General features: G+C 45.7%; 1 protein-coding gene and 1 long non-coding RNA gene across 2 annotated transcripts; one reads left to right on the forward strand and one right to left on the reverse strand.

Moving 5' to 3' along the window:
* Positions 1-752: 752 nt before the first annotated feature.
* On the reverse strand, positions 753-19,238 carry LOC105861438 (uncharacterized). The gene is made up of 3 exons (XR_001149545.2): positions 18,948-19,238; positions 6,759-6,824; positions 753-994 (listed from the first exon to the last, which is right to left on the reverse strand). It is a non-coding gene; the product is annotated as an uncharacterized LOC105861438 (long non-coding RNA).
* SAYSD1 (SAYSVFN motif domain containing 1) lies at positions 18,594-24,931 on the forward strand. The gene is made up of 2 exons (XM_012746925.3): positions 18,594-18,926; positions 24,345-24,931. Exons 1-2 carry the CDS (start codon positions 18,720-18,722, stop codon positions 24,687-24,689), a joined length of 552 nt encoding a protein of 183 aa, XP_012602379.1. The 5' UTR covers positions 18,594-18,719; the 3' UTR covers positions 24,690-24,931.

Here is a 24,931-nt window from a genome sequence, read left to right on the forward strand (position 1 = left end):
GACGGGAGGAGTCAGGTTCCCGCGGAGGACACCGTGATGGGAACAAACCTGGCTTGGCTGCCGAGGGGTTATTTTTGTTTTTAACACTCCGGCTACAGCTCTTTCGAACCCTGGATCTCGGCAGGAGAATGAGCCCCGGGGTCGCTGGTGTTCAGCACCCTCATTCCCGGGAGGCACAACTAGCTCCCGTGATGGGGAGTGACTTGCTGGGGATCACACGGTGGCGTTGTGCCAGAACCTTGACCAAAACCCAGGAGCCTGACAGTGCCGTGCTGCTTCCCATAGTGCACCGCTTCCTCCCCTCGCCCCCTCCCCCCTCCCCCCTCACTGATACAGCAGCGTCCTCACAACAAGAGTAATCGTTTTTTAAAGAACTTTCTATGTGTCAGACACTTAAGGGGCATTATCTCATTAAGCTTTCCAGGCAACCTTATGGGTGAGGAATTACCGTTCCCATTTCATTGATAACAAAGCCAAGGCCCAGAGAAATTTAAAAAAACAGGGCCAAGTTTCAAAGTTAGGAAATAGAGGCCCCAGGATTAGAACCCAGGTCTGCCCACCTCCAGGTCCCCTGTGTTTAACAGTATCCAACGTTGCCTCCTCCTTCTCCCTCTTCCTCTCCCGTCCCATAGGAGCCCAGTATACAGATTCCCAGAAAAAGGCACATTCCACTCAAACCCACCCTGCCCCCAGCTAGTCACTTCCCCTCCTTTCGTGTTTATCAACACAAATAGCCTGTCCTCCTGGCACGCTTGTCATGCTGGAAGCCAACTTTATTCCCTGGGAACGCTGAGGAACAATGAGCTGTTAGCCGAGCCCACCGGGGGCCGCCCCCATCCTGGCCAGCTTCCTCGACTTCCCCTGCTCACACTGGCCCAGCAGAGGCTGTCTACAAAGTGCGTCAGTCACTTGTTTACTTGCTTTTCCTGCCTGGCCCCGGGGGTTCCGTTGGCTGTTTCTTCCCCCTGGAGGTTCTCCCGAGGTGAGCTTTGATCTGCAGAGGGAAGGGCAACGGGAGGCGATGAGAGATGCTAAGAGTTGGGCAGCATCTGACTCATTCCATGAAAGGAAGCAGAAAAGGTCCTCTCCTAACAATCCAGCGAGGATGCTGGCGAGAACTGTGCACCCTTGCCCGTGCCCGGGTGGGGGTCCTCCTTTTCCCCCCGGGACAGAATTGCAAAAGGAATACAAATTCCGCAAGCCAGAGGCAAACCTCCCGGCCCTTTCTACACTGAGCTAGCAGTATAATCATGGACTCTTACACCAATGTCTAATCTTTCCACAAAAGGCCAGGCCTGCAGACCCCTCCCTAGAGGGAGGTGTTTTCAGACGAGCAAGGCTGTGCGTGGAGACAGCCGGCTGCACAGTCTCACTTGAGAGTGGACCGAGAACTTCTCCGGAACACTTCCCGAAATACCGCCCCCTTAGAGAGCTACCTATTCGGGCTTCTAAAGACTTTCTGGTCCTCAAAATCCATAATAACATGAAAAAGTACCACTGGGCAGGGACACATAAATGTTCAAATAACGTAGCAGTCAGAGTCCTGGCAAAAGATGAAAGGGGGTGCACTCAAAAGGGCTTTAACTGGAGAGAATTTAATAAGGGACTATTTATAGGGGTGTGTGGGGTGAGGAGCACCAGCAAGTGACGGTGAGGCCAGGAGGCAGAGGGGAAGAAATACTGTTCACCCCTCTCTCTTCTTGCACTCCAATCTCCTGCCAGCGACTCCTATTGGCAACATCCAGCTAAAAGCCAAAGAACAGGGGAGCCTGGCGACATAGTGCGCAGCTGTCAGAAGCTGGGCACAGAGCAAAGTGGGCAGGGCGGAGAATGGATCAGGATGGGCAAAGCCACCTGCCCTCTTGCTAACAGCCGAGAGGATGTCCTAAATGCTTTCTCTGCACCAGCCGCCTTTCATGGACTCCAGGTCATTGCAAAAGGATTCTCACCGCCATGAAACCATCTATGAATTGGTCTGAAAAGCCTCAGCATTCTGCTGCTGGTCGGGTGTTATAATGTTATTTCTGCTGTCTCCCAGTTAGGAAAAGGGAGGACCGTGGACAGTTCCCTCTGTCCAAGGCCCAGCCAGCCCACGTGAACATATGTTCTCATTACTTCACAAGATAGATTTGCTTTGGTGTCTTCTTGGTACATAGGCTTTTATTGTGAAGTGCATCTCATAGGTATAGAAGAGTATTTTAAACATACGTGGAGGTGAAACTATTTAACACCTATGTACTTACCACAAATATTAAGAAATTGAACACTAACCAGTTCCTTAGAAGTCCTCCAAATGCCCCTCTCTAAATAAAACCTCCAACCTCCTCCCCAGAGATAACCACTATCTTGACTTTTTGCACCCATCATTATCTTGATTTCCTTTATCATTTTACCACCTAGGTGAAATCATGTGTATGGAATGCAAGCGCACATCTAGCTGAGAGTGAGAGGGCAGTGTTGCCCTGGGGGATAAAGGTGCCCAGGAGAGAGAGAAGCTAAACTGAGTGTCTGGGTGATCTGGTTGCAGCTTCCCCCAGAGTTTCCAGTGGCCCCTTCTCGGGAAATAGGTGGGCAAGGTCATGAGCAGACCTTAGGAAACACAGGGCTCACCAGAGCTCAGCATGTGGCAAGGCTGCTGTGTGGGCTGGGCGCTGGGTGTTCAGAAGAAATATGTTCCAGAGCATGGGTCCATATGCTCTGAATCTCCTGCTTCACCGTGGCTACCATTAGCTTCTGCAGCGGATCTAAGAAGAGCACTTCGGTGGGTGAAATGAGCATCCCAAGCTGATCCGAAAGCAGGCCAGAGTGGGAAAAGTAGCAACCTCATCAGAAGTCATTAAGACAGGCCCCAAACTGGGCATCTCAGCCAGACTTACCCAGGAGCCCTGTCCTCACGCTTTAAAATATGAATCAATAGTAATGGGGATTTTGGTGACGATGGCTTTCAGCATATCTGTTTCTTAAGACACTCTGCTATACTCTTGGCTGGTTGCCCTCCACGCCTGGTAGAAGTCAGCACCATTCCTTGCACCCCTCTCTGGGGTTGGAGCTCATGTTTTCTGTATTCAATGTCTTTCGCTGTCTTGGCTTACTCTCTCTTTTATATGGAGCATACCCTCTAGTGATTTCCTGAGGAAGGGTGCGTGGGGAGAGATTTGTTGAGACTATGCAGGTCTAGAAATGTTTTTATTCTACAGCACCTGATGTATACTTAGGCCAGGTATAGTTGCAGGTTCATTTTTCCATCAGCATTTCAAAGGCATTTCTCCATTGTCTTCTTCCTTCAAGTATTACTGTTGAGAGATCTGAAGCCATCCTGATTCCAGATCCTTAACATTCTCTCTGGTGGCTCGTAGGATTTTTTTTCTTTGTCCCCACTGATCTGAAATTTGACAATGATGTACGTGCCTTGTGAGTTTTCCTCTTTCTTTCATTTATTATGCTGGCTACTTGGTGGGTCCTTTCAATCCATTCTGGGAAATTTCTTACATTATTTCTATGAGAATTTCCTCCTTTCCCCCATTTTCTCTGTTCTCTCTTTTTAGAATTACCATTATCCTAATGTTGAACCTTCATGACTGGTCATCTATTCTTTTTCACCTGTTTTCTCTTAGTTTATGTCTATGCATTTTTGTTCTTTGGTGAGGGGAGGTGGAAATGAGATGAGATTTCCTCAATAGTTCTTCCTTCTCATTTGCCATTTCCCTTTTTTCATTTTCAAGAGCCTTGTATTCTCCTTAAGTGTTCATTTTTTTATAGCACCCTGTTCTTGTTTCCTGGAAGATTTTCTTTTACTTCTTGACAAATATTAATTATAGAATCTACTGGGGAATTATAGAATTTTTAGAATTCTATAGAAATTTAGAATTTATAGAATAATTATAGAATTTCCTGCATAGTTTTTGTTTCTGCCCAATTTATTATTTTTTTTTCTTTTATCTCTTTCTCTCATGTTAGAGCCTTTCCTTAGCTGTAAAACTTGGCTGTATGCACATGATAATGAATGAGAAGCTAAAAAGAAACAAAACAGAAACAAAACAAAATAAAAAACAACTAATTGGAAGTTCTCAGCAAGTGTGTGGGGTCTGTCAACTTTGAGCTTCAAAGTAGGGTTATTTGGTTGGGCTGTTTATTGGTAGAATACCCAATATCTTTAGGAATTTATTCTTCAGATGGTCAGATTACCCAGGGAATGGTCTTCTATTATCCTTCTATGAGAGTAAGGGTCTGGGTGCTTATGTGCTGGGAGCCAAGGTGGAAATGACATAGGCATTATAACTCCGATTCAGCTCTAGTCCAGAGCACTGTTCCTAATCGAGGGCCCAAGAACGGGAAGTGAAAAGTGCATTGGCAATCTGTGTCTATGAGACCTGTTGACACCTTGCTTTCCACCAGGCTTGCCTTTGCTGTAGTAGAAAATTGAGCATTCAAACAATGAGATAGGAAATAACAAGCAAGAATTTGCTGAGTGTTTCCCTGATTAAGCAACACCTCCCATTCTTGGTAGGTGCACATGCTTGAGCTCATTTTGCAGTTGAGTAAACAACTTCCAGGGAGATTAAATTAACTGTCTCAAGGTTAGACAGCTATTAAGTGGCGAAGTTAAGATTTACATCCCAGTCTATTTGATTCCAAAGCTCTTTATTATTATTTTATTTTAAATAATATTTTATGCGAAATTCATGCTTATTATAGGTATCTCAGGAAATATATAAAGTTCCAAATAAAATTTTAAAAACAACTAAAAGGCCACCAAAACACTGTAATATTCTTTCAACAGGAATGCACCATAATTTATAAAAATAATTTATCATTTATTGGATTCTCCTCTCATTTGGGTAATTTAAATTGGTAAACCTATGCTCTTTCCACTACATGGTATCAGCCGAGGGCAGGAGGCATAGGCAGGAAGGGGCAGGGTGCTAGGCAGGTGCTCAGGTTAAGAGCTGCTGACTAAAGGGGGTTCAGATGGACACGGTTCAGTACCCTGGAGAGCTCCATGACAGTAACGTTGCCAAACGCACTAAGCAGAACACTGGCTGGGAGTTTTAGGATTCGGAACTGCTTCTCCAGAATGGAATATTAAAAGACACCATACACAGCTGGGATGTCTCTGAGAGATTCATCCTCACCACTCCCTTGGTTCAAAGAGCTTTGTGGGAGTGTGTCAGTATCCTCTCTCACCATTCTGCCTTTTCTTGTGCCGTCCCCTCAGCTTGGAATGCCTGGCTAATTTCTACTTACCATCTAATGTTCCATTTAATCGTTAATTTTCTCCAAAAAGCTATATGAGCTCCCTCCATCTTCACCATCAATGGTTTTCTTCCTTCCTTCCTCTGCACCTCTTTTGGTCATCATATGTGCCACATTAGATTATAATTATCTGTCCTTCTAATTAGAATGTGAATTCCTTGCAGCAGGGATTGAGTTTCAGTTATTTTTGGTTCCAGTAAGTACTCAATAAATAATATAAAACATTCAATAAATGAGCACATTTTCTGTAGGCAATGAGAAGCTATTGAAGGTGGTTTTCAACCAGGGGATATTTTGCTCCCTAAGAGACATTTGTCAATGTCTAGAAATAATTGTTTTGTTTTTGCAACTGGGGGGGGGGGGCAGATGCTCCCAGCATATGGTGGGTAGAGACCATGGATACTTCTAAACATCTGACAATACACATGACAGCCCTTAGAAAAAAAGTATAGGCCCAAAATGTTATTCATGCCAAAGTTGGAAAACTCTGTTTTAGAATAATAGAATGAATTTAACCAAACTGTTCTTCAATCAATTTAAGTCTTTAGGGAACAGTGAGTCCAACAGGCTCATTTTACAGATGAGAAAACTGAGCTAGATTGGTTACAGGGTTGGGGCAAAAACTTGTACCATGGCACCCTTTCCACACAGTTACACTTGGCTGACATTATTTTTTAGCTATCCAATACTCTGAGTGGTGTAGGAATAGAATGATTTGCTGTTGTTTAGTTATTTATTTTTTTTTTTTGGAGACACAGTGGCACAATTGTAGCTCACTGCAGCCTCAAACTCATGAGCTCAAGCAATCCTTCAGTCTCAGCCTCCCAAGTATCTGAGTCTATAAGCCCATGCCACCATGCCTGAGTAATTTTTCTTATTTTTTGTAGAGATGGGGTCTCACCATGTTGCTCAGGCTAGTGTCAAACTCCTAGGCTCAAGGGATCCTCCCATCTTTGCCTCCCAAAGCCCTGGGATTACAGGCGTGAGCCACTGTGCCCAGCCAAGATGATTTTCTTAATGCACATTATCCTGGGTTCATCAATCCAGGTTTAGAAGACAAGGACGAGACTGAAGAAAAAATTTTGGAGTCCACAGAACAGGCATAGCCAGCTTCCCCCTATAGCATTCCCTCTTAGCTTCTCTTTTCTAGGGAGATTTGTTACAAACCTCAGGCTGAGTGAGAAAGAACTCTTTCAATGGCTCATTTCCAAACAATTCAATCTGCTCCAGGAAATGAGAGATTAGTTTGTGGAAGAGTGAGTTATTTTAAACCTCTCTGCATTAAAACCAATTAATGCTCTGGAGGGCCAAGCCTGCCACAGGAGAATTCACTCCAATTGCTACAGACCAGGGGATCCTGTATAACTCTCCTCCAATCAGCAAATAATAGCATTTGGGAGGATGAATTCAATCTCCAAGGGAAAACTTGAACCAAATGTGATAGCTATCTCCATCAAGTGCCTCAGATTTAGAATCGTTCTGATCCCAAAGAGCGCCGACCATACCTCTCATGAGTCACACCTGCCGTTTTCCCAGCAGTAATCATGTGCCCAGACCTCTCCCATTCAGCCCTGTTGAATTAGAAAAGCCAAATGATTCATCCAGGCACAATACAGAGTGAATCAGCAAAGGAAGAAAGTGTAGGAAAAGGGAATCTGTGTGCTATCTTGAATAAAAGTGCCTTCCAATAAATTTGTTGAATTGTCTTCCAGGGAATTGGCTGAACGTGTTAATCATTTATTGTATATCATAACTGTCTGGCGCATACATGATTAGCTGAAAATGATATTTGTGAGTCCACTGAGGCTCTGAAATGATGCAGAGAGGAAACTAGTTTCTGCAGAAGGAGCTCAACTTTCTCTGCTAAAGTTTGCCTTGGAGCGTCAAAGATTGTTCCTGTATGGGCTGCTGCTGGCATGAGAATGTAAAGGGGGTAGGAGAACAGAAGAGGAAAATAGGTAGCAGTCCCCAAAGAGGAAATGCTTTGTCTCTCTACCTCTATTCCTTGTTCTTTTCCTCTCATCCACACACACATACACATCACTGGGAGAAGTAGGCTAGTAACTCAGAATTATTACTCAAACAGATCCAGGTATGAAATCCAGTTCTCCTTCTTCTTGAGCTTCAAACTCTTTATCTATAAATTGGGACTAATAATGCTAATATCCCCAGATTGTCAAGGAGGTTTAGACAAGATCATGCATATAAAGTGCATGGCTCATGAAGGCATTAAATAAATCTTCTACTTTACCATATGGCTCAGTTGCTCCTGGGTAATTTTCTAAAGACAGAGGTCTCTGTCCAGGGGATGAGTGAGCTGGGAGTCATGGGAGACTGATGGTCACAGCTAAGAAGAAATATCTATCAGGGTATAGAGATGCACACATGGTTGGGGTTTGTGGTTAACCAAAGCTTTGAATTTCTCAGCTCTGTATTTATGCTTCCAGAATGTGGATTTGCTGCTAAGCAGACTTGGAGAAGGTTCAAAACTTTTTGGAATTTGCAATAACCTGGGGCTTAGAATTCAGAGAGAAGTTCAAATAAGAAATTACCCTGCCGTGGGTCCAAAGAGAAAAATGCTTCCACCATGAAAGAAAAAGGAGTGCAATTGGTGAATTTTCAGTTAGAGTAAATAAAGGGTGGTGATGGGTCTTCTAAGTGCAAAGGTGCCCACGCCCAGCTCCTCATCAGAGTCTCTGAGAGAATTTTACAAAGATATACAGGTTCCTAAGCTCCACACTGGAGAGTCAAAGGGCCACAGATGGGCCCAGGATCCTCTTTCCTTTTTAGTAAGGTGCCAAGGTGATTCTGATGATCATCCTGAAGGTGGGTGTCTCAGGGCCATGGGACCCTGCGTTAGAAGTGAATCATTGAGAACCAGCTTCTTTACTCCATTTCCCCTTGTAGAGATCTGACCCATGTCTCCCCAAAATTATGGAAGGAAGATTTAAGAGAGTCTTTGGAGACACTTGGAGCTGATTCCCACTTCAAAGGCTGTGATTTTGGAGTACGCGCTTAAGAGATGACATTATTGACAATGAAGGACACAGTCACCACCATCACATGTATATATGACATTCAAGTCCTGCACAGTTAGACACAACCTTCATGATCTCATCTCCCACCTCCCCTCACCAGGCACTGAAATGTCTCCCAATATATCTTGAACTCTTCAAATTTTCTTCGTATCCTCCTCCCCCATCTGCAATGAGCTCAGCTTCACTAACAGAGGCCATATGGCCTGCTGGTTAAGAGGTTGGCTTTGGAATTAAGGCAGGCTGGGATTCTGATGTGCTGAAAGCCCAGCTTGTACTGTGCTGGTCAAGATCCTAAGGATGGCAGAGCAACAAGATAGAGCAGGCCCAGTGGAACTCTTATGTGATGCCTAGAGGGGAAACAAACTTCCATCTTGTTCACTATTATTTGTGGTCTTTATTCAGAAATCTGAAATGATATCCTATCAACCAGGAAACCAACCATTGCCATGCAGGTGATAAGGGTTATGACAGAGGATACAGTTGGTGCTAGGAATGCATACCCAAGGGAACAAACCCCATCTTCCTAGAGAAAGAGATATACAAGCCAAGTATGTGGGACGAGTGACACTCAGCAGGTGAGGAAGTAAAGAAAGGAAAAAGTGTGGATGGGCACAGAGGAAGGAAACAACATGGGATGTTTGGGTAATTTTATTATATTTTAGTATTGCTAAAGGGAAGGGTGAGAGCTTGGGAGTGGGGTTTGTGTGGGAGGAGAGGTGTGGTAGTATGATGAATGCGCCCATCAGAGAACCTCCCACCACGGAGCACACCCCCACAGAACCTCCCACTATGGAATCCCTTACCATGGAAGCCCCCACCATGGAATTCCTCACCCCAGAACTCTCCACCATGGAACCCCCACAATGGAACCCTTCACCATGGAACCTCCCACCATGGAACCTCTCACAACAGAGCCCCCACTATGGAAGCCCTCACCATGAAATTCCTCACCATGGAACCCCACCACCACCATGGAAGCTTCTACCATAGAACTGGCACAATGGAACCCTTCACCATGGAGCCCTCCCACCATGGAACCCCTCACACGGAAACTCCCACCATGGAATCCCCCACCATGGAAGCCATCACCATGGAGTCCCCCACCACAGAAGCCCCTGCCATAGAACCTACCACCATGAAACCCCTTGCCATGGGGCCACCCACCATGGAGTTACCAACCATGGAACCTGCCATGTCTTTAGCAGTTCTGGGTGAAGGAGGAGCCCAGAGCCAAAGATAAGTACTGTATGGTTTCCCCTTACTATTAGCTTCCTAATGGGGATCTCAGATTCACAGAGAGGCTCAGACCATTGTACCGAGCAGCTGGATTTCTTTTGAGACAGGCAGGAATCCCAGTGGCTCCTACAAACACTCCGTGGGAGGCTGGCTGATTCATAGGCTTCTCAATCCCACCTCAAAGTGACATCAATGACTGCATAAATTTAACCCAAGCCTATTAGGATATGGGAGAAAGAGGTTTGTTTTGATGTAAACAAGCCCTGCAGAGTGATGGGAGTCAGGAGAGAAGAGAACAGCAGAAGTCATCCTATCAGGTTTTTAGTATGGAAACAATGTCAATCATCTCCACATGCATTCCAATTCTTCTGGACTAGGAAGTTCCTCTTTTCCTCTGTTTCTTCCCAGGCCTTTGATCACCTACTGAGTTTGGACCATGCTAGTTTCATACTCTCTTAGCTGCCTGTGTGCTACTAGGCACCCCCCATCAGCTCACCTCATCTTGATATCCTAAAGAAACAGATGGACAAGTGCCTTCTTGCCCAACACAAAACAAAAAGTAGAAGCTATTCACTTACTTACTTTTACAGCTCAATGGGTTATCACAAAGTGATTACTCATGGAACCACCATTTAAGTCAAGAACTAGAACTTTGTAACTACCCACTCCTCAAATCACTAACTCCTCCCTCCCCACCTCTCTGAAGCCAAGTATTCTGGTTCCAAATTTCTGCTTTCTTTCCTACTCCATACTACTTGGTTGAGCTTTTGTCTTTACAGAAGAGGAAATAGAATAAAGAAAATGAGAGATTTTCCTGTGTTGCATAGATAGTGTCAAAGCTGGGACTTGAACCCATGTGTTCGAGGTCCTCTGTACCTTGGTTGACTTTCTCCTCTCAGTTTATGTGAATCCCATTCATCTTTCAAGGCCAATCAAATGCCATACTCCTCCATGGAGTCTTGTAGACCACCCTTGCCTCACTGCTTTCTTCTTTGCCTTATAAGCTCCTGCCCTGTCTGTTCCACTGATATCACACTTAACAGTAGTTTCTGGCATTATTTATCATTCCACATTCTTTTTTTTTGAGACAGAGTCTCACTCTGTTGCCCGGGCTAGAGTGCCGTGGCATCAGCCTAGCTCAGAGCAACCTCTAACTCCTGGGCTCAAGTGATCCTTCTGCCTCAGCCTCCCGAGTAGCTGAGACTACAGGCATGTGCCACCATGCCCAGCTAATTTTTTCTATATATTTTTAGTTGGCCAATTAATTTATTTCTATTTTTAGTAGAGATGGGGGTCTCACTCTTGTTCAGGCTGGTCTCAAACTCCTGACCTTGAGCAATCCGCCCGCCTCAGCCTCCCAGAGTGCTAGGATTACAGGCGTGAGCCACCGCGCCCGGCCCCATTTTACATTGTTTCATCTTTCCTGTGATTTGGTGAGGTGTTTTTTGTGTGTTTTTGAGCTGAGGGATCACAACTTACACCTGTTTGTCTTCCCAGAACATTGAAAGTAGTCTGCACATAGGAGGAGACAGAATGGTGGGTTCCTGGGCTCTGGAGTCTGACTCCCTGGGTTCAAATCCTGGCCTTGCTAGTGGCTTGCTGTGTGACACTGAACTATGAAATCTGCCCATATGCCTTTCTGAAGGGCTGTTGAGAAAATTAAAGCATATAATTTTCAAGTGGGTAGCACAGTGCCGGCATACAGTAATCCACAAAGGTCACCTATTAATAGAAGCTCAACAAGCATTTCTTGTTGATAGTGAATGACTAACTCAATTGGTCCTCAAGGTTAAAAAAAATTTTTTTTTAAAGGATGAACTCAGAGGTAGAAAATCTTTCCATAGGAAACAAGTCTAGGAAAAGTAACACATCTGGAAGGAGGCCGAGTGTCGGGTAGGAATCGCCTCACTTCCCCTGCATCATGTCCACCTTGCCCCAGACTGCGGTAATGGCTCCCCAGTGTGCAGAGCACTAAGTGACTCACAGCCAAGCAGGCGACGACAGAGCAGAGCCAGCAGCCAAGGCTGCCGGGCAGCCTTCGTTCCTGTTGCTAAGTCACGCAGAAGGGGTCAGCCTTGCCTCTGAGCCTCAGCAGCAGCTCATGCTGCTAGAATGAAAGATGGATCCATTTGGGGCCTGCAGCCCGGTGTTTAGGCAAGGCTCTGGAAGGTCAGTGGCTGGAGAGAAATGTGAGGGCGGCAGCGAGAGTTTCAAAGGAGGTGGCTGAGCAGCCAATTTTGTCAAGAGTCAGCAAATATACTGCTCTGGGAGCACATGCATATATTTTACTGAAATGGCCCGTTTCTTCCAGGACTTTATAGGGCAAACACTTGCCTTCCTCCTGACTTTATTCCCATACATAACCACACAGACGCAGGCTCCTAAGAAACACACGCCTACATGGCTTTCTTTACGTGCATTGACAACTTGCAAAGAGATCCTTCTCCAAATACTTTCGGATAGTTTAGGGATGGAATTTACATATAGATATTTTTTGTTGCAATCCTGTGAGCTTTGTCTGATCATCTGTCCTGCAAGCCACAGGAGGCATTTCCCTGAGTATCAGAGGTGAGCGCAATAGGGCATGCACATGAGGCAGGTCAAGTGGGCAGGAAACTGTCACAACCTAAGGTCTTAAGAGCTAAAGGGAGTTAAGTAGACATAGAAGAGGGCCACGAAGAAGCTTCAGATGAGATTGGGTAGGACTGACTAAGAAAAACAGTAGAGACTGAGTGACTGCGGAGCTCTTTCAAACACAAGATCACTGTAGTTGTAAAGGCGAAGTTCAAGCCAGCAGTAGCTGTCAGGCACAAGCACCTGCGACCATCTGGCCAAGAGCAGGTAGGGGCAGAAGGGTCATGAAGCAGTATGTTTCCCGCAAATGCCAAAGATAATATTATAAAGCATCGAACTATCACCAGAAATATTGTCTATAGCAATGCCCAGGAATTATAGAACCTCATCAGCTTTCCCTCTCTGGGCCTCAGTTTCCCCATATTTAAATCTGAAGAACTCCCAGCCAGCCAGAGTTAGTGCCCCTCCTCTGCTCCCTCAGACCTCTGTGTTGTAATTGTCTATTAATGGGTCTTCCTCCCCAACTAGACCTTGAACTTCTAAGGGCCGGGGGCATATTTTATTCATCTCTGCATCCTCAAAGCCTGGCAGATAGCAGGTGTTCAATCAAGATTTGCTGACTGAATGGTCTCTAACGTCCCTGGAGGACAGAATCATAGAATGACGAGATCAGTCGTTCTAGGACTCTGACTTCCACAGGGTTCAATAAAAGTGAAGGCCAAATCGCCTTCCCAAGAACGGTCCTGAACAGGCTGCTTCAGTTGAACCACTGTGGCTCTCCTCTTCCCTTCCTTTCTCCTAACTTGTTTATTACCATCTCTAGATATCCTTCTCTGTGTGCTGTGCTTGCTTCAAATTCAAGACAGAGGTTTGGTAAAAGTGAAATACCAACCAGCTGTCTAGTTTACTTCCCTTCCACAAGCAAGTCCATAGCCTTGCTTAGGTCTTGCATAGCTCTCAGCTTAGATTCTCTCAGAAGATGATCCTGGGATGAAGATTAAAATGCCAGAGGTTTTCTGGGGAAGTGAGCCCAGGGAGCACTGGTAGGGAAACAGGGAAGTGAGACAGGAAAGGGAAGAAAGGTGAGAGAGGGCACATCAATGAGCAGGTGCTGCTATGAGCAACTAAGGCTCATTCCCGCTGAAGACCCCTGGCGGACTCTGTGGAACACACCTCAGAGTCATCCCCAGTGAAAAGCGAGAGACCTGCGGTATTTACCCACCAACTCCCATCCAAAATGGGTTGAAGGCTATTTCGGGATTGGGGAGGAGTAACCTCCCACCACTCCTAATCTGTCTCATGCATTAGTTGAACACATTCTGGCAGCCAGAGGAAGCCTCCAGGTTCTGGAAATAATCTTCCAGCATGCACAGCAATAGTGAGAGCTGAAGGGATATGGGCAGTGGTGCTAGCACCTTATGCTACACATTCTCAGCCTGATGCCCCAAAGCCTTCCATTCCCTCCTCCCAGTTTACTTGGATTGAAACATAAAGTTCTTTGGAAGGGATTTGGTAATCATCTCGGTTAATGAAATCTCTCTTCAGTTCCCCTCTACAGCATCCCAACAAGTGGCTGGCTAGTCAGCCTTGCTTGAATACCGCTAGTGTCAGGGAATCGCTTGATCTGTAAGGCAGTACATCCTGCTGCTGGAATAATTGAGAAGCCAATAAAATCCTTTATTTTCAGATTCCACATTTGTCATCTTTTAATTTCCAACTTAGTTCTGCCCCTTCAAGCCCCACAGAATGATTCTCCCCCATGCCCCAACCCCCCATTCACAGTAACACTAGAATTCCTAAACCAAAGTGGTATGTTTGTATTAAGGCTCTTCTTCTCTGGCCCAAATCATTCGCTGCCTTTACTGTTCTCACCACAATATGGTCTTAGACCAGTGGTTCTCAACCAGGGGTAAATTTGCCTCCTAGCGGGCACTTGGCACTGTCCAGAGACATTTTTGGTTGTTAGAACTAGGGGTAGTACTACTGACACCTGATGGGTAGTAGCTAGGGACACTGCTAAAAATCTACAAGGCACAGGGCAGCCCCACAACAAAGAATTATCTGGCCTGAAATTTCAAAAGTGCCAAGGTTGTGAAACTCTGCTCTAGACACATCATTACGTAGGTTACTCCCCTCTGGACGTTCTGTGGCTTATCATATAAAGTACCTTGTTCAGAACTTGGTATGTGGTACCTGCAAGGATAGGACCAATGACAGCATGTGGGCATGAGGGTATCAATAATATATCCTCCCCCCTCACTTTGACAATGGGATTCATTGTAGCAGCAAAAACATCCAACACACACCCTTCCTCCTACCCAGTCTGTGGTCAGGGAAAGGCTCCAAGTCCTATAGAAACAAATTGCTCTCCAGCCAATGATTAAGAAACAAAAACAAAGACATAAAAACATAAATGCAAATCTATAAGGAGGCAGAGTTCCCTCTGAGCATCTGCACAATGCATTAATCATAATAAATTGAATCAAATTCATTCTTGTTTTCTTACCCTAAAGACATTATTATGGATCTTTCTCTACCAAATTTTTGTCACCTGAATATATGATAAATAGACTTGTATATTTTCATCCAAGACCCTCCTAAAAATATCAGACAGGACAGATTGATGTTGATCCATTTTTTAACCCTTTTTGGGTAAAGTTGAGTTGATCAGTTATCAATCCACTTAACTGTAGCTTCCATTTATTTACCTGATCCAAGAAAACACCAGGTCCAGATGGCATTACTGCTAAGTCTTATCAAACATTTAATAAGCAGTTAATTCATATTTTATTAAAACTGCTCTAGAAAATTAGGGGAGGGGTAAGAGGCACACTTCAGCTAATTTCATACAGCTAGTATAATCCTAAAACCCAAACCTTTTAAGGACAGTACATGAAAACTATAGGAAATTCTCACTAATACACACAGATGCAATATTTCTAAAAATTTATCAAACCAAATCTAGCTTTGAATTTTATATTTTATAAAGGGACTGAATTTCGTATATTCCAGAAATAATGGTTAAACAACAGAAAATCTATTAATGTAACTTACCACATGAATAGACTGAAGGAATGGGAAGGAGTCAGGAATAAACTCACAGGGAAGGACAGGACTTCAAATAAAATGTTCTTCTCTTGAGTAATGGCCATGTGTGTATCGCTTAGCTTTCACTGTGTAACAAACCACTGCAAAACTTCAATGATATAAAATAAGCATTTGTTTTTCATACATTTTAGGGTAAGCTAAGGGGCTGCTATTTTAGGTTGGATTCAGTTGGGCAGCTCAGCTTTAAACTGCAGGACTCTGGGTCAGTTGGGTGACCACAGCTCAGATGTCTCTCATTATTCTCTGACCAGCTGGCTAGCTGTCCAAGTTCATCTCATGGCAATGCAGAATAGTAACAGGCTGCACGCAATAGGACAAACACACTTCAAGCCCTTGCTTGCATAATTTCTGCCATCATCCCATTTGGCCAAAGCAACTTGCATGGCTGAGTTTAAAGTACACTCTGCCTTTTATGGCATGGATACAGGGAGGAGTACAGAATTGGGGCCAATGACAATATATCACAAGGCCACAGGGCATGTCAGTGTTTTATTATTTATAACTTACAAATATGATATATATGCACACACATTGTAAATTGTATATACACACATTATATACATATTACATGCATAAAGTATTTCATAATAAAAAATTAAATTCACACATTTTAAGTACATTTTTGGGATCCTGCTTATTTTGGATAGTCTCACAATCCTTATTTTTTTATTTTTTTCCCAACTCTCACAATCCTATATTCAAAGAGGAAATGAAGTTGGTTTGGCAGGAGTTATTCTTCACGATCATCTTTTCATCTTTCCTTTTTTCCATTCTTTCAACTTCTTCCAAAAAGGATTTTAAAGAGGTTTACAAAACACCAAGACAAAATAAATTCATAGTACATTTTTAAAAATGGAAAATAAAGTTACCAAAGCAAGACAGAACAGGAACGACATAGCACTTGCCTGGATGTTCTCCATTTGCCTCCTCTGATCCTCTTTCCGCCCTTCCCTCGCTGTTCTATGCTCCCTTGTTTCCTGGCCTCTCCTGCAGCTACAGGTCTCACTGGGTTCTGATAACCACACTGTCCTCTTGCTGCTTCAGGCTCAGAGGCTGGTAACACTTCCTGTGAAGCATCCCTTGCTGGCTCCCTTCATCCTGCTATACCTTTGTAACTAAATCCTCCTTACTTAACCTTTTTGAAGATGCCATGTTTCCTAGGGACCCACAAACTGCATGCCTTAATTCTATGCGTATATTAGCTATGGGCCATAAATACAGCTCTAAGGTCTCAGTGTCATTATCAAGTGGGAAACACAATCAGTAAACGAATCCCCAGTCTCTCAAGAGAAGCAGACATACTCCTGACACCAAAATGGGCAAGAAATTTTCACTGTGGTTTCTCAACAAGAGGACATTATGGTGTAATAGCCCCATTCTTTTCTATCTTACAAACCATCTCTAATCCACTCAGGGCTCAGTCCTCAAATATCTTCTCTTCTTATGCACATTCACTCTCTAGTACATCTTATCTAGTTGCACAGCTTTAAATATCACACACATCCTGATGACTTCCAATATGTGTCTCCAGTCCTGACTTTTCCTGGAATTCATTTTCACTATCCATCTGCCTATATTTGGATATCCAATAGGTACTTTTCTCAAACTCTTTGCCTGTCCAAAACAAAACTTTCCATGTTTATTCCATGATCCTCTCCTCCCAGTGTGCCCACATTCAGTAGAGGGCTTCAGCATCATTCACCAAGTTACTCAGGGTGGGTGTGTGTATGGGGGGGTTAAGAAGGAGTGTCAATGGAAGAAATCTGTCAACTTTGTTGCATTTTTTCTCACATCCCACATCCAATCCATCTGTACATCCTGTTGGCTCACATCTTCAAAATATATTCACAATCTGACCAATTCTCATGACCTCCATCACTATCCTTCTAGCCTAAACTACCAGTCTCTCATTCTACTGTATTTGTTCCTGTTTTTCCTTCTTCTACTCTTGCATCCCTCCAGGGTCCCACCTCCAGCAGCCAGTTTGATCCTTAAAAAATATGTCATATCATGGTATATGCTCAAAATCCTCTGGTTGCTTCCTGTCACACTTTTAGAATACAATACAAAGTCTTTTACATGGCCTACAAGGCCTTACACGATCTGGCCCTCAGCATCTTTATTGTCTACCATTCTCTCTCTCCCTCTGCTCCAATCACACTGGCCTCCCTGGTGTTCTGTGAGCAGGGCAAGCATACTATTTGTGCAGGTCTCAGGACCTTTGCACTTATTTCCTCTGGCTGAAACACTCTTTTCCCAATGACTACATAGCTCACGCATTTCACTTAGGTCTGTGCTCACATGGCAACCCCTCAGAGGTCTTCCCTGGTCATTAGCTCTAAATAGCCACACCACTCCACTCCCATCCCTTCCTTTGGTTTACTTTTCTTGATAGCATTAATCAGTACCTGACATTATATTACATTACATTAAATGTGTAGTTATGTCTTTATTGACTGTCTTTCTATTTAGAATGTAAGCTTCTAAGAAAACACGTTCATCCCAGCATCCCCAGTGCCTAGTACAATACTTGAGACATAGCAGGCCCTAAACATTTGTTACATGAATAAAACACTCCATTCTAGTTTACCTGGTTTCTTGACTCAGCCTCAGCAATACCCAACAAATACTTGAGTCTTAATTATGTCAGTGGCACTCAAATGCTTAGAGTTTTAAAAAATCTATAAAACAGTCCCTGACCTAAATTGTGTCCTTTAGGGTGGGCACTGATTGGGAGAGGGAACAAGGCAGCTCCCCAGGGTACTAGAAATGTTCTTGTTCTTTATCTGGGTGGTAGTTATACAGGTGCGCACATGAAAACAAGGTTATTGAGCTGCACATTTAAGATGTATTTTAAGTTGCACCCCAGTAAAAGTTTTTGGTTTTTTCAAGTTTCTGACTTATGCAGACACAAAACCAGATAAATTCCAGCGTGGCAAGAGCAATGACAGAGGGCTGCACAGTCTGCCCTGTGAGCAACGAGAAAGTCATCCTCCAAGAACCAAGACTGGCATGCCCCGGTAAGAGGAAAGGGGCAGGCTATAGACTGTCTTCCTCCTGACCCCAGAAATTCCTAGCGGCCACGGGCCTTTCACGTGCCCTGGGCCCACCTTCTCCACGCGGAGCTCGTCACTGGTGCCCACCTGAGCGTGCACCGGCTACGGGAGGCTGGACCTGTGGGGATTAGCACCCTGAAGCGAGAGGAGCAGGGAGAGTGGCCCTCACAGAACAATGGGACAGCCCTTCCGCTTTAGACTCTTAACTTTTTGGCTCGAGGAGGCGGACACGGCGCCCGCGTGCGTCCGGAGAAAGGTCTATTTCGCGTTCACAATGGCCACCGGACGTCACAAACCAGGCAGCGGCCGGGCCACGACGGCGCGCACGCGCAACAGAGAGCCGCCGCCACGCAGGCGCACCGCGGCCCGGCAGCGGGCACGCGGGGGAAGGGCCCTGCGGGAGGGCGCGCGCGCTTCCGGGTGAGCGGGCGCGGGGGGCGCGCGCGCGCGCGCCATGGAACAGCGGTTAGCCGAGTTTCGGGCGGCCCGAAAACGGGCCGGCTTGGCGGCCCAACCGAGTACTTCGAGCCAGAGCGCACAGACCCCGGGAGAGAAGACGGAAGCAGCTTCGACTCTAAGGGCAGCCCCAAGCTGGCTAAAGCGGCTCCTGGCTTGGAAACCGAGGCCTACTAGTGCCCAGGCCCAAGCCAGCCTCGCTCAGGTGAGAGGAGGGAGGGCTCACCTGCGGGACCTGGCCACGCTGGCGGCTCCCTGGAAATTCCGGCTGAGGCGCCGCCCACCACGTGGTGGCCTGCAGGCTCCGCCCCTTCAGGGAAGGAACGGGCCCGCCCACCACGTGACGGCGCGCCGGCCACGCCCCCCCGCGCGTTCCCGGCGTGGTCTTAGCTGTCTGGGCCGGGCTGCCGGCCTTGGCCTCCTGCAGGGACGCGGGCCCTCGCGTTTCCCTCCGCGCGTGTCAGCACTGCTACGTGGCTTTGGCGTTTTCTTTGCAGCCCGCGACCCACGCAGTTTCTCATTCCAGGCGGGAAGCGGGGGTCTAGGGTCCCGGAAGAAAGCACCCCTGCCCCTGAATTTATTCACAGCGTGTGGAGTCACCATTGTGACACCCTGTGGCTTTGGGAAACCGCTCCACAACCAAGTTGAGCCATAGCCCTCGGCTAATGGAGGGTAAGAGGTCTAATTGGATACTGACCAGAAGTGGCAGTAGTTAAGGGTTCATTTGATTAGCACCTCGGGCACGTGCAGCCGGTAGCCCACGTAGCCTGTGCTTTGGAAATGGATTTTAATACAAAATTTGCAAAAGTGTGGCAGCTGTAACTGCCCGTGCTGGCAGGAGCTTATTCAGTTTCAGTAGTGAATGTTCAAGGCAAAAAAAAAAAAAATTATTTTGCCAAGCTCTTAGTTTGCAGGTGAGTTTAATTCACATCTTTGTGTCTTTTAGTTTTCACTTATGAGTAAAATGGCAAGGTGACTTGCATGTGAGATTAAAATGTCTGTGTGACAATACAGGACAAAACGTATCAAGGGATAATCGGTGCCTTGCCACAATCTGTGACAAGGCCTTTTGTTCCTCATATATGTAACAAGAGCCAAAAAGTTCCTTTTAAAAATTAAAATGTACTGTAGAAGTGTTAGCTTAAAATTGGTTCCCTTGAGTTCATCTATTACTGCACAACATTTGATTTGAGGGGCTTTTTTTTTTTTAATTGAGGAGAACTTATTGTTACTTTATTTTAATTCCATATTGCCCATAATATGCAGGGTTCCAACTGACTTGCAGAAAGAGGTAAAGAGAGCGCAGCAAGGTTCAAACAACCTATTTCCTCACGTGCGGTTTGTCTCTATTGTCTTTGGATAATTTTATCGTTGCCTAGAACTTTCTGAGCACAATTGCTTAAGGTTTTAGAATCCATTTCCCTTACCCTTTTTCCCCCTGCAGTTAAAAAACAATACCTAACTCACACAATGAGCATTTGAATGTATGTGTCATTTCCAAAGGAATATGAGATCATTGAGTTGGACCCAGAGAAACTGAACTCAGAAAAAGCTTTCATTACTGAAAACCCAAAAGCTGACGGCCTGACAAAAAGATGAGAGGAAATACTGGACCTGCGGTTGCTTCTTATCAATTGCTCTGTTTTTCATTAGCGACTCGGCCTTCAGCTCATTTTCATTGACTGTTATCATTCCTGGGTTTGCTTTGGTGTGAAAATTCTCTTTAAAAATTTTTTTCTAATTTACAATCCATCTCTACTTAATAATTTTTTTTCTACTTAATAATTGTGATGGTACACTGTGGCCTGTCAGAGATTTCTGTAGCCTTCTATTTATAATTGCTTCTTTTCAGTAGTCATAGATAAGGAAGTATCCACATCCTCAGGCCCCCGACCCCAAATTTTGTAGTTCCCCAGAACAAAATACTTAATTCTGTGACAAGCTTCTCACTAGGGCAAAAATGCCTGTAACCTCTTTTAGTCCTACAGAAGCCACCTGCCTCCCTCTCCAGCCATATCCACGCAAGCCCCCAGTGCACATCGCGTGTGCAGCTCCTTACCACCATGCCTTGGCTCAAGGTGGCTACTGCTCAAGTGCTCTCATGCTTTGGAGTCACAGCCTTGCATCACCCCCCAAAATCTAGGAGTCATCTTTAATTTCTCCCTTCCCTTCACCATCATTCATTCATTCATTCAATCAACAAAATCTGGTCACGTGCCCACTACGTTCCAGCTTCTGTCCTAATCCCAGGAGACAGTGTGATTAAGACAGAACAAGTCCTGCTCTTCCAGAACTTGCATTTGAGCCTGGGATCGCAGGGGAAGGAGGACAGTAAACAGAACAATGAGATGATAAATGCTATGAAAAGGAAAAATGAAACCAGAAGACTGTGATAGTGAATAGGGGTGAGGGGAGCAGAGTGCGATTTTAAGTTGGATGCCCAGGGAGAGTCTCGCTAAGGAGGTGACATTTAACAAGAAGGAGCCACCCTTGCAGAAACCTAGGGAGAAGGCCACATGTCACATGTGGTGACATTTTTGCTGAGGTTTGCAGAAGGGAATGGCAGTGAGGTGTTGTAAGGGAAAGGGAGCGTTCCCTCCCAGAGGGAACCTCAAGTGCAAAGGCCCTGAGGGCAGCAGCTCGGTATTTGAGGAGGAGAAATGCCCTCCCTGAACTGCGCCTACTGTGATGTCACGACCAGACACTCTCATGCAGCTTTCACAGCAGAAGGTGAACTGTGCTAGGACAGATTCCCAATGAGGCAGAGGAATCTCCCTATCTCTCCTCTCCCTTATGTGTTCCCTTTGCCATCTTGCTTACACCCCGCCCCCACCGCCGCCTCCCTCCAGGGCTCTGATGCTTCCCCTGCCATGGCCCATAAAGGCCCCTAATTAATAAGGGCTTTGGAGGGAGACTGTCTTAGGATCCTGGACTGACCTCATCTCTGCCTATCCCTAGCTGTATGACTACAGAAAGTACTTAACTTCCCAGTGTTCGCATGTCGTAACTGGGAATGATAATGCCTGCCCCTGAATTACAGGAGATCGTACATTTTAAAGACATTTATTAAATGGTGACATATGAGCATTATTCTTTTCATACTCCCTGACTAATAAATTCAACTTATTGCGAATTTCAATTCATATACATTCAAAATGCATTCTGTGTCTGTCAGTCCATCATTTCTTTCTGACTTCTGTCACTACCCTACTCAATGCTGGACCCTCTCTAGTTGGGCCTGCTGCACTAGCTACTAACCAACTTCCTGTTTCCACCTTGCTTCCTTGCGGTGCGTTCTTTACGTGGCAGCCAGGGTAGTCTCGAATGCAAGTTGGATTGTGTTGGTTCCCTGCTAAGACCTTTAGCAGTTTCCCGTTTCTGGAATCCCTACTGTGGCCCACCTGGCTCCTGCCCTACCCGCCCACCCCCTCATCTCACCGTTCGCTTCTTGCCCACGCCACCGTGGTCACACCGTCCTGTTGTTCCTGTGTTCCTAGACAGGCCAGACATTTCCTACCCCAGTGCAGTCTTCTTCTCGGGCAAGGAGTGTTGTGCACACCGGTCAGATCTGAAAGGGCTGTTTCTTTATCTGATGGGCGTCGGGAGTGTAGGGTGTGGTGATGGTGTGAGGGCCTCTCCGGCCAGACGTTCCCATCCAGCTGAAAAGATAGTAATTACAGTGTTGATGCTCAAAAAGAAGGTTCTAACAAAATAGAATTTCTGAGGCACCATAAAACAGATGACCAATATTTTTTTTTTTTTTTTTTTTTGAGACACAGTCTCGCTTTGTTGCCCAGGCTAGTGTGAGTGCCGTGGCGTCAGCCTAGCTCACAGCAACCTCAAACTCCTGGGCTCGAGCGATCCTTCTGTCTCAGCCTCCCGAGTAGCTGGGACTACAGGCATGCGCCACCATGCCCGGCTAATTTTTTTATATATATATCAGTTGGCCAATTAGTTTCTTTCTATTTATAGTAGAGACGGGGTCTCGCTCTTGCTCAGGCTGGTTTCGAACTCCTGACCTTAAGCAATCCGCCCGCCTCGGCCTCCCAGAGAGCTAGGATTACAGGCGTGAGCCACCGCGCCCGGCCTTGACCAATATTTTTTATTGCAACCAATATTTATGGTCCCCTTTTAAATTTTTATGCGAAGAAGGACATGGGATGTAACTGAAGAAATGAGCTGAAAGTTCTGCTATGCGTTGAGTCTGTGTGTGGGATGCTGCATTTAGCTCTGGAGACACAACAGGTGTGATAGCACTCACGGCCTCGTGGTACTTACAGTCAAGCAACACATGTGACCTGTACCAAAAGAGAGACGGTTCAGTGCTGGCTGGCTTGGTGCTCGGTGAGCGAGAGAGCCAGTCAGTGCTCTGGGAGGCAGAGGGTCAGGGCAGGCTCGGTTCTCGAATATTGCTCACCTGGAAGGCAGGCAAGGAGTTGAGGAATGGGGGGAGGTGGAGGCAGTTCTAGGCCTCAGCTGAGGACTGGATTGGCTAATAAGATCAGTTGAGCTGAGGAGGAAGAATCATTTGTGGAGCAGTAGATTGTGGATTGTGTTGTACAGGGCATTTCTTAGACCATTGTGACCCATTAGTGGATGGCGAAGTCAATATAGAGCATCCTGTACTCCATTAAGCTTTTTAAAAAAATAAAATAGGAAACATGAGAGCTTTTCAGGGAGGGTGAGTGTTGACCCGTGAAACTTTCCGTTGCACGTGTGCATGCTGGGTCGCAGTATGAAATGTATTTCTTGTGGTTCATGCTCAAAAAGGTTTGGAAAATAGCGGACTGGAAACAAAGCTTCTTAGAGCTACCCAAATATCTGTGTCTGCCATCAGCTTCCAGCACAGGGGCCTGTGTGCTGGCGTCTCTGTCTGTTGAGTAAATGGAGGGCCTTGGGTTCCAGCCCAAGGAGTTTGGATTTTCACCTGCAGGCAATGGAAGTTTGTTGAGGGTTTGTGGGCAGGAGGGTGATGGGTGATTTAGGAAATTAACTTAGCAGTTGTAGGTAGGACGGCTTGGAAGGGAAAAGATAGAAGGCAGGGAGTCTATTTAGGAGACACTGGAGGGTCTGAGTGATGGATGAGGACCTGTGTAGGAAGGTCACTGGATGGGAAGGTAAGAGGGCCCAGTAATTGCTGTAACAGTGGTTTTTTAATATGTGAAGTGGATTTTTGTTTCCTGTTTCTGGTATGGTCTCCATTTTAGAATCATGTCATTCATAATATTTTAGCTCCTCTAATCAAATCAACAAACGTATGTTGACTGTGACTGTTTGTGAAGCATCTGTCGTGGCTGTTGCATTATCAGTTATTGAGAGGTTTCTGTGTGGGGCACAGATTAGCTCTTGTTAGCAGCAGACTAACTTGAAGAAATGACTCCCACGAATAGGAATCTGAACGCTGTGAGGCTTTTATTGGGTCACATCTCACTGAGTGCTGATCAGTTTTGAGGCAGGGCACATAAGCTCTTTGGAGATCATTGTTTTAGAGAGCAGGGCCGCAAAATAGAAATCAATGAGCCAGCAGCCTTCTTAGAGCAATGAGAACTGCCTTTTCAGATTAGTTTTGATCTTTCGGCTCCATTACCCTTTATGCTTACTTTTGTTTGCTTGTGTATCCTAGGAAGCGGCTCAGCCTGGGAGCAGCACATCACAGCCACCGCGGAACAGAGCCGTTCCTCTGCCATCGTGCTGGGACCAGTCCTTCCTGACCAATGTCACCTTCTTGAAGGTTCTTCTCTGGTTGGTCCTACTGGGACTGTTTGTGGAACTGGAATTTGGCCTGGCTTATTTTGTCCTGTCCTTGTTCTACTGGATGTATGTTGGGACGCGAGGCCCCGAAGAGAAGCAGGAGGGAGAGAAGAGCGCCTACTCTGTGTTCAACCCGGGCTGTGAAGCCATCCAGGGCACCCTGACTGCAGAGCAGCTGGAGCGAGAGTTACACTTGAGACCCCTGGAGGAGAGATAGGACCTAGCCCCACTGTCCCGCAGCTAACCTCGGACGTGGTCCTCCTAGATTCGATTTCAGGTGCATAGGACGAAGGACAGCTTATAGGTTAGCTCTGTGACTGCACAGTTCTTCTACATTCTTTTCCTGATCCGCTGCTGCAATTTTATCTCTGAACTTCTCTTTGGTTCCGGTGAAATTCTCTAAAAGACACTCGCTGTGGATCTGATGCAATTTATATAAATTACATACTCAGCAAAGGA

The sequence above is a fragment of the Microcebus murinus genome, chromosome 5, assembly GCF_040939455.1.
Source record: "Microcebus murinus isolate Inina chromosome 5, M.murinus_Inina_mat1.0, whole genome shotgun sequence".
Lineage (NCBI taxonomy): Eukaryota > Metazoa > Chordata > Mammalia > Primates > Cheirogaleidae > Microcebus > Microcebus murinus.